The sequence below is a fragment of the Prunus persica genome, chromosome G3 (genome assembly GCF_000346465.2).
Source record: "Prunus persica cultivar Lovell chromosome G3, Prunus_persica_NCBIv2, whole genome shotgun sequence".
In the NCBI taxonomy this organism is placed as follows: domain Eukaryota; kingdom Viridiplantae; phylum Streptophyta; class Magnoliopsida; order Rosales; family Rosaceae; genus Prunus; species Prunus persica.
The window spans coordinates 2,977,429-2,986,450 of record NC_034011.1 but is presented as its reverse complement, the minus strand read 5'-3'; the positions used below and the strand labels follow the sequence as shown (position 1 = coordinate 2,986,450).

Genomic DNA, 9,022 nt, shown 5'->3' with positions numbered 1-9,022 from the left:
TGAAAATTATTGATCCCATTCAAATGAAAGGAATTTCATCCAAAAATAGAGAATGATTAAAATATTCTAAAGTCCTAACCAAAATTATAATTAAAATTCTATTTTTTTTTTACTACTATTGGTATAGATTTGAAGTGAAGTTTTGCGCTAAATCATAAAACAAATAAAAAAAAGACAAAACATAGAAATTGTATTGGGCTGTATTGGGTTTAATGTAAAGCCCAACCCAACGATTCCTCCTGCAATCTCAACCCATCAACCATCAATCTAAAGCCCAATATATGACAAACATGTCAGTTGGTCAAATATTCAGCTTTCACCACGTTGGAGAAAAATTCCGAGTTCAAATCTCATGCTTGACATAAAAAGATAAATGGAAGCCAATACGGTCGAGCATAGTGGAAAAGAGCATTGACTTATAAATTAGAGATCTCTAGTTCGAACTTTCATGACATTATAATTGTGTGTGTGCGTGAGAAACTCCATTCCTTTTTAATTTAAACTATCGTTTGTACTCAAAAAAAAAAAAATAAATAAATGAAAAGACCCATTAGAATTCCGGCAACATAAAATATTTCATGATTTATGTTAAAGTAAATTTATTTCTTGCATGCAATGCCTTAAATTGATATAAGGTTTACAAAGTTCTTATGGCCCCTTTTGTAAAGTATACATATGTTCCTGGATCCAGCTGGAAGTCTCAAAAATGATCTTTCAGTTGTCAATTTTTCTTTTCTAAATTCACTCCACAAATACAATATTTTTAATTGGCATTAATCCAATTATTTAATATTTTTAATTGTCATTAATCCAATTATTTAATTTGTATAAGATTTTGATAAAGATCCCTCAGGCAGATAAACTTGCGGGTTCCATTATGAGGGAGTTTTGCTAGACTGTCTTTTAACCAGATTGCCAGACAGACCTTTGGATTCCACAGAATTTCTAGCTCTCCTGGACAAGTTAATAATCAATTTAAAACTGAGTTTTTTTTATTTAAAAATATTGAGGGAGATGACTTTTTCTCCATGGCTTCAGTTAGTGGCTGCAACCCCATTGAATTTGGTGATTAAGAGATGGAGAATTGTAAAGATAATTAAATAATGTGCTTGATTATTTTAATGTAAAAATTAATACAAATTGGTCACTATTTTTTATATTTTATTTTTAAAGATCCAGATCATGAGAATAGATCACTTGAAAGAATTGACCTAATTTGTGATAACCGTTCATCTAGCTGAGATGAGAGAGTATTCTTAAATAAATAAATTTTAAAAAAAAAAGAGTAGAAAATAAAATGGAAAAGAACCCGACCATCCCCTCGAACGGGCTGAGCCGTACTAAAGCCGGACAAACTGGTGGACCACGGACGTAAACCTTACCTTCTACCTAATTTCAGGGTCCAACCAAATCTTTGACATGAGCCCAATAGGCCCTTCCGCCATTAATTCACACTCAAAAAGCGAAAACCATGATATACCTACTAAACTGGGTCCACATGGTCCATACAAAGACTGGTTTTCTTTTATAAGATATTTTTTGTTTTGCTTTCCATTGGTTTCTTTTTTTCTTGTTGAAAATACAAAATAGTGTTGTTGGTTTGGAGTCTTGGATTGCAAACTCTCATTAAAATTTGACAAGGGTAAAAGAAAGAGTCTATTTTTTCTTTTGGGTCGAAAGGTAAATAAAGAGTCTTGATTTACATATTTGTTAGAGAGAGAGACGAGAGATTTGAGGACATTTTGCATATAAAGTTATCAACTTTCAATTGGGTATAGCCGATTGACACCAGTGACTTGCATAGACTTGTGAATATTTTTTTGTCACCAACTTCATGATAACCATTTGACAAGTCACAAAGCTACACGAACGCTCTCTTTCTCTCTCTACACAGTTTCCCTTCCCCCTCTCTTTCTCTCTCATTGAAAAACAGCTTAAAGATTCTTCCTAGGCAATCATTCACCCAAATTAGCCCAACCGTTGAACCCCGCGTAGACTCTCTCTCTCTCTCTCTCTCTCTCTCTCTATCAACCTCCTTCGCTGTCTCTCTCTCTCTCTCCTCTCTCTCTCTCTCTCTCTCTAGTTTCTCTGTTTCTGAGAAGGTGGCGAAGATCACAGAGAAGCTCTCTCCTCCCATTATACCTTCCAATTAATGTTTTCCCCAACCACCCATTTGACTCATTTCTGTAATTGTTTTCCACAGGGACAAGAAAGCCCCAAAGACCCCCTTTCAATCCAATTCCTTTTTGTCAAAAAGCTAACTCTTGTGTGACGATTTTGAATATGGAATCAAAGCGTTTCTGACCATTTGACCGATTGGTTTGATTCTGCTGAACGATAAATCAGAACGACCCAGATTGGAAGATCAAGCGAGCTCATGCCCAAACCCTAGACCTTTGGGACTATATATCTGTAAGAGGAACCGAGCTTTCTGAGGCAGGCCCCGAGAGGACAATATCGAGCATTTGGTGCTGAACCCATCTGACCCTTTTGGTTGCAGTTTCAGAGGAAGAGGAAATCAGAGAGGCCTGATTGGAAAACGGCTCAGATTCAGAAACCCTAGTTCTTGGGTGCAAATCTGAAGAGGCAAGGTATTCCCTTTTTCTCTTCCTTTCGATTCAAAGCTGATGAAAAGGAAAGTAAGATTTTTGGGTTAGACTCAGATGCGAGAGTGCTCCAGAAATCCTAGCCCTAGTTTGCCTTGAGAGTGCAAGTCCTGTGGTTGTTGTTTTCATGGAATCCCCATTTTCAAGCTTAGTTTTTGTGGTTTTGGGGTTTGCTATTAGCTTCTGTGCTCTTCTTGTCGATTCTCAATCTCAAGATGTAGTGAATAATGTCTTATCGCCACCTGCCCTGCCACCTCCGGAATCTCCGACCCCGCCATCTCCACCAGATTCTTCGAATTCACCATCTCCACCGGACACTCCTGGCCCGCCACCACCTGATCGCCCCGCAAATCAGCTCAATTCCAAGAATGATCCGAAGAGTCTGCCACCTCCCTCACATAGGGGGCCAAGACCGACCAATTATCGCCGTCGGCATCCTCCACCGCCGCATCCTGGCCACAAGTACAATGCAGGGAAGAAGATTGGGCTGTTGTTTGTTGGTATCGCTGCCATTCTTCAGATTGGTGTGATTGGGTTCTTGGTTTTCAAGAGAAGGCAGCTGCTAATAGTGAAGGATAGATATGAGACTTGTTCTTGAATATTTTAGTTGCAGACTTCTTAGAAATTCTTTTGTTTCGCTGAGAGCTATGTAGTTGGGGCTACGAGTGGATTGGATATTCTTCGATGAGCATATCATAGTGGGGCTTTTAGGGAATTATGATTCTTTGGTGAGCGGCAGGCAGTATATGAATCACAAACAGATCGATATGTTGTGAATGGATCTGAGGATTGGTGGCTGCTCTGTTTGGCCCCCTTGCGGTTGCTCTGTAAATGGGTTATTGTTGCTTGGAATTTTCTTCATGTTTCTTCAATTTTCTGTTGATTTTTTTGTTCTTTAGCTTTGTTTACACGGCTTATAATTTAAAGCAGAAGAAACCATCTTAGGATTTGTGTTTTGAGCTGATTACCTTTTCTCATTTCCTGCTAACTTTAACCCTCTGACTGTATAACAATGTTAGAAATCATGGAAGAATTACAATGACAGTATCTAGTCTTCTCTCTTTCTATGAGCGTGATGTGACAATATCAAGTTTGTGGGTTGCATATACAATATATTGACATTGACTGCTGAAATACACATTATGGTATTGGCATCAATGATTTTGTGGGTTCATATTGTGATCTAGTCTAGTTTGTGTTCTATATATCAATACTCTTTCACTGCTGAAATACACATGATAGTTTTGTCTGGAAACATATCCAAATGTTGTTTTGATGCTCTGATTTCATTTTGGTACAATTATCAGTGGTGTGTGCTGACTTTTTGCATGACTATGTTGGAGAGTAGGAGGAATTGCCAGGCATTCTGGTTTTTGTTATATCTTAGCTCTTTGTGCTGATTGTAGAATATGAATCATACCAAAACTATTTTCCCTTGGTCTTCTGAAAGTGTTTTTTAAAAATAGGGAAAATTGTTCCCTTTCAATTAGCTTTTAGATGCTAGCTGCATCTGTTGAATGCCCTGCAAAGAGGTTTATGGTGAAAGATACTTAGAAGAACATTCACCACAGTATCACTGACATCAAGCTGTTCAGAGCATTAAAAGAAAGATAGCGTGTCCCCCTGGATAGGCTTAGTAGGAAGTGTAGTAGCAAAGTATACTGTAAGAAATTTTGAGACTTATGGCCTGGGATTAAAAATGGAGCAATATGAATGTGTAGGAAAGTAGTTGTTTCTCAGTTTGAGCGGCATCTGTTGTAAGATCGTGAGCCTCCAAGTATTTCAATCATGTTTCTACTGCAGCAACTGTGTTAATTTAAATTAGATTGATATGTTCACCCAAAATATGGTTGAGAATGGAGCCTTATTCAAATGTTACCATGTTTGTTTCCCAGTTCATGATAGTTTGATCCATTCTGCTATATTGGAGAAAGATACACAATGGTTGTTTGATGATAATGACACTTCCCTTATTTGAGCATCATTCACTTCCCCTACATATTGATTATTATGATACAGATTTTTGCCTGGAATCAGAAGTTTTAATGTACTTTTACTGTTGATGAGACTTGTTCTTATAAGCATTTACTTTGTGCTCGGATTGTGGGAGGAATACTGCCTCCTCCTCCTTTTGGGAGGGTCGCATAAGTTATCTCTTTTATTTTTTGTGGTAAAGTTTATGTATAAAGTTCGTCTTTTATCTTCTTCCTTTTTGGGTAAAGTTTTATGTAAAGAGTTCCATCTTTTATCTTCTTCTTTTTCCGTTTTTGGTAAAGTTTATGTACAAAGTTCATCTACTATCTTTCTTTGCTTGTTTGCTTCCATATTTTGAAATTAAGGGAGTCTCCTTGCAATAGCTGCAAACTGAGGACCAATCTCAGGAAGTTGACTCCCCTCTGAGTTGAGTTACGCAAAGACGGAGAGCATAATTTGGCCTATGCGTACAGAATATAATTTGTCTGACTATGACAGTTTCCTTTGTTGTAACTTGGAATTGACGGACAAAGTTTGGCCTATTTTTTCTACCAAAAACATAGAAAAACAGTTTGGCTTTTGTGTCATAATATAAAATCAAAAGCATGATGTCATGTTATGCGATTTTTCAAGACAAATGAAAAAATCAGATGGAGTATTAGACCAATTAAATGGTGTATCAGGTGTTATTCTATAGTGAGGGTTTTATCTAAGGCCCTTAGATGAGACCTTATCTCTTAACTGTTAGATTAAACTAACCAATTTGATCCAACAATTAAGACATAGGGCCTAATTTAAGGACCTTAGATAAGGCCCTTACTATAGATATCAGAACATTGAAGTGGTGTTCATGATCCATCCAATATGCATTTTCAAGTGCTTGATATGTCAGACTTGATATTATGAATGAAAAGTATTGCATATGCTCTCGTTTTGTGTTAATTTTGATTTCTACTTTTCCGTCTAAAGATACTTCAAAGAAGCCTAAAGGTAAATAAAATAGCTCAAAGGGAAAGCTAGGCCCAACAAACAAAAAGCAAAGGCTCGTAAGGGCAGCCCAAACACATAAATAACAAAGAAGAGAACTAACACACGCAACCCGTCAACGGGTCTAGTCCAGTTGTAAAAAGCCTGACTTGCAGACTAGTCTCAAGTTCGAACTTCCAAAATACATTTGCAGTGTGGTATACCCCCTCCCCTTTTCTAACATTGGCAAAAAATAGAAAAAAGGGGTACTCCTGGCAGACAAGATACACGATGCTGGTATATTTCATCACTATTTAATTTTTGTCAAAGGGATGTTTTGGAGCACTATTTAAACTTATATAATAAAGAAAAAATGACTTAAGCCAGATTTAATTTTATTTTATGGGGAAACCGCATCAATTTGGCAATGTCAAGTTCAATGAAAAACCCACTCACTCACATGATCCAAGTGTGCAGCTGACTAAAAATACTATAAAATTCAAAGTCTTAGGGTGGGACATGGAAAATAATAAAACGGGGTGAGATTCCATAGAAAAGAGACCACAGTATATATAAACCCATGGTTTATTGAAGGAAAAAAGAAGCTATGCTCTGAGTCTGAGTGCTGTCCACTGGATGAGCAAAGGCAATAAACCCTTTGGAAAACATACAAAAAGTCCACATAGGTAAAAGGGTAAATGAGCCAACTGATTGCAGATGTTCCCCATCTTGGGTCCATAAATATGAGAACTTGTGTAACCAAATTCCATATGATAAAGTAGTTGCTACCCATACAGAACTTTGAGGCTAGAGGCCCCATAGGGCCATATCATTTCAACATGCTTCCAGTCAAACAAGCAAGTCTATAAATACCAAGACATGAGACATGTTTCTTAGAGAGGGGTGATGGAAGAAGCAAATAAATATCAAGAAAAAGCAAAAGACAGAAATCCTTCTGTGTGGCCCCTACATTATTCACTCACTCACTCACTCACTCACAAGCCTTTCAGCAAAATAAAGCTCCCTAGCCACCAGTTCAAGTTAGAAAAGGCAATGCCCCACCAGAGAGTACTCTTTTGGCCTTTGATCAAACTCCCCATAATTGAGATTTGAGACTTCAGCCATCTGCACCACAAAGGAGACGTTTCAAATTAAACAGCTGGACAACAAAGAGGTCAGAGGCTCAGAGCCAAATGAGAACATTGACAGTAAAACCTAATTACCATTAGGAACTCCAGAGTTGGATGAAAGATCAAGCCAGGTGTCTGTGCTCTTTGGTGGCTGCCAGTCTCCAAAGAAGTGGTGCAGTGACTTTTGGGTTTCAGCTGCTTCTTTCTCTGTTTTGATTGCTCTGCCTGATTTGAAATCAGTGCCCCAAACAAAGCAATGCTGCTCCTCCTCCTGTGATTGTTGAGAAACTTCTGGATTATGATGATCTGTGAGGCTTTGGAACTGTGGTTGAGAGTAGCCTCTGTAGGAACTCATCAGCGGCTGACATGACGATGAGCCCCCAGTCAATATGCTTCTTCCATTTGCTGAAGACTCTGGAAAGAAAGTTAGCTCATCCACACTTCCCTTCGTTCCATGAAGATACCTATTGGCAAAAGAAAGAACAGAACTTTATGGGAAAAACAAAAAAAGAAGACAAAAATAAATCATGGGTTAATCTGATTTTTGTTAACACAAACCTGTAATCTTTTTCAGCTTGAGTGTTATAAGATCCAGAGTTCAAAAAAAGGTGAGGGGTAGCAGAAGAGCTGTTGTTCTGAGGTGAGAAAACAGAACCAGGAGGAGGCCTAGAACTTGAAGATGAAGACTGAGGGTAATTAAGGAAGGGATAAAGGGGTGAATTAGATTGGTGAGGGTTATGTTGGGTTTGTGTTTCAGTGGATATGGATGAGGAAAGTGGAGAGAGAGAGTAGGAAGAGGTTTTGGAGAGGTTTTTGTTGTTGGGTGATGAGAGGGCTGAAGAAGAAGAAGATGAAGGGTGCTCTGTTGCAGTTGTTGTTGCTGAAGGAGTTGTAGTTGATGAAGAAACTTCCACAGGCTTTCTTGAACGGTTTCTGCCTCTGTGCATATGCCTCTCACAGTACTTTGAGTCTGGGTAAGCTTCCTTTGAGCACCTCCATTTTTTACCATCTGTTCTTCTGCACCTCCCTGGCTCTGGGTCTACCTTTCTGCCAAAACCCATCTCATAACAGCCCCATCCCACTGCACCCACACAAGTACCAAAGACACCCAAATTAATACAAAACAAATATATCCATACCTTATTTTAAATCTCAAAAAATTAAAATAACATAGAAACTGAAAAAAACAAAACAAAACAAAACCATGAACAAAACATGTGCTTACTGGGATGGGGGAAGAGTCTTGAAGAAATTGAATTGTCCAACCTCCTCTTTAAAGAATAGACAAGATCAGTTGGAATAGGTATCCCTGAGGCCATGTACTTGAAGATGAGAGCTTGGTGTTCAAGCTCTTGCCACTGATTTGGTGTGAAAGGGTACCTATTTCTTGCAGTATTTGGATTTCCACTCAACATTTTTTTTTTCTTGTGATTTTTCAAGCAGAACAAATTTATATAAAAAAAGAAGAAGAAAACAAAACAAAGAATTAATAATCCTTCAAAATACCCAGGTGATGAAAAACAAGAAGAAGAAGGATTCAGGAAGAACAGCTTTGGAGATTTAAGAGACACGGAAAAGTGGGTTTGTTTTTTGTTGAGCTGATTGTTTAGTGGGTTGCAGGCTTCTTTTATGCATGGGTGAACTAATGGCTCTTGAGAGCCTCTGAAGACACTCTCTCTCTTCTCTGTGCACTCTGTCTGACTGACAGAGTCTGCTCTTATTATGACTGCAACTCTGCTCCTGCTCTGCAGCTGCCCCTGCGCATTACTCACATGAGTGTGGGCCCACGTGTGACCGCTGCATGGTCCCACGTGTGTAGGCCTGACGGAAAGGTCCCACTGGCACAGGATAGCTGCTCCTTGTTGCCGCTCCTGTCTCTCAATCTCTACACGACAGAAATCCATAAAACAAAAAAATAATAATAATAAATGAAGTGTTATTAAGAAAAAATGCACCTTTCTTCTTTGGTTTGCTGTCTCCACATCATATATAGTCTCCTTGAGAAGCGTGCCTTGTTTTTATGTGAGGCTGCAAAATTTAATAGCAAAGCAAATCTCTTTTGTAATGTGAAATGCGAAGCTTAAAGTGAGTATTTTTTATATGTCATCCTCCCTCTCAGTGTAGGAGAAAATTTTTCATAAAACGAGAATAATATTATATAAAATGAGGATAATATTATATTGTTATTTTTAACTAATAATATTATGAATCACGTGATAATACTTGTACGTAATATATAATTATTAACTGAGAATAACAAAACAGCATCCCATTTTAACTAAATTTTTCTCCTCAGTTGGGGGGCATACTCTAGCTTAGGCCTGCCTTGTGGTACGAACAAGTGCT

General features: G+C 38.1%; 2 protein-coding genes across 2 annotated transcripts; one reads left to right on the top strand and one right to left on the bottom strand.

Moving 5' to 3' along the window:
- On the top strand, window positions 1,831-3,675 carry LOC18781587 (chitin-binding lectin 1). The gene has a single exon (XM_020560557.1). It carries the CDS (start codon window positions 2,734-2,736, stop codon window positions 3,202-3,204), a length of 471 nt encoding a protein of 156 aa, XP_020416146.1. The 5' UTR covers window positions 1,831-2,733; the 3' UTR covers window positions 3,205-3,675.
- Window positions 6,294-8,603, bottom strand: LOC18781896 (growth-regulating factor 5). The gene is made up of 4 exons (XM_007214799.2): window positions 7,902-8,603; window positions 7,235-7,757; window positions 6,770-7,140; window positions 6,294-6,671 (listed from the first exon to the last, which is right to left on the bottom strand). The coding sequence occupies exons 1-4, from the start codon at window positions 8,578-8,580 to the stop codon at window positions 6,664-6,666; spliced, it is 1,581 nt and encodes a 526-aa protein (XP_007214861.2). The 5' UTR covers window positions 8,581-8,603; the 3' UTR covers window positions 6,294-6,663.

What these genes read in the sequence shown, in the direction of transcription:
- LOC18781587 (XM_020560557.1), top strand. Translation starts at nt 2,734, where the DNA reads ATGGAATCCCCATTTTCAAGCTTAGTTTTTGTGGTTTTGGGGTTTGCT.
- LOC18781896 (XM_007214799.2), bottom strand. Translation starts at nt 8,580, where the DNA reads ATGGATTTCTGTCGTGTAGAGATTGAGAGACAGGAGCGGCAACAAGGA. An exon ending in AAGACTCTTCCCCCATCCCA is followed by an intron (nt 7,758 to 7,901) that starts GTAAGCACATGT and finishes GTGTGGGTGCAG; the next exon opens with TGGGATGGGGCTGTTATGAG. An exon ending in CAAGCTGAAAAAGATTACAG is followed by an intron (nt 7,141 to 7,234) that starts GTTTGTGTTAAC and finishes TTTTGCCAATAG; the next exon opens with GTATCTTCATGGAACGAAGG.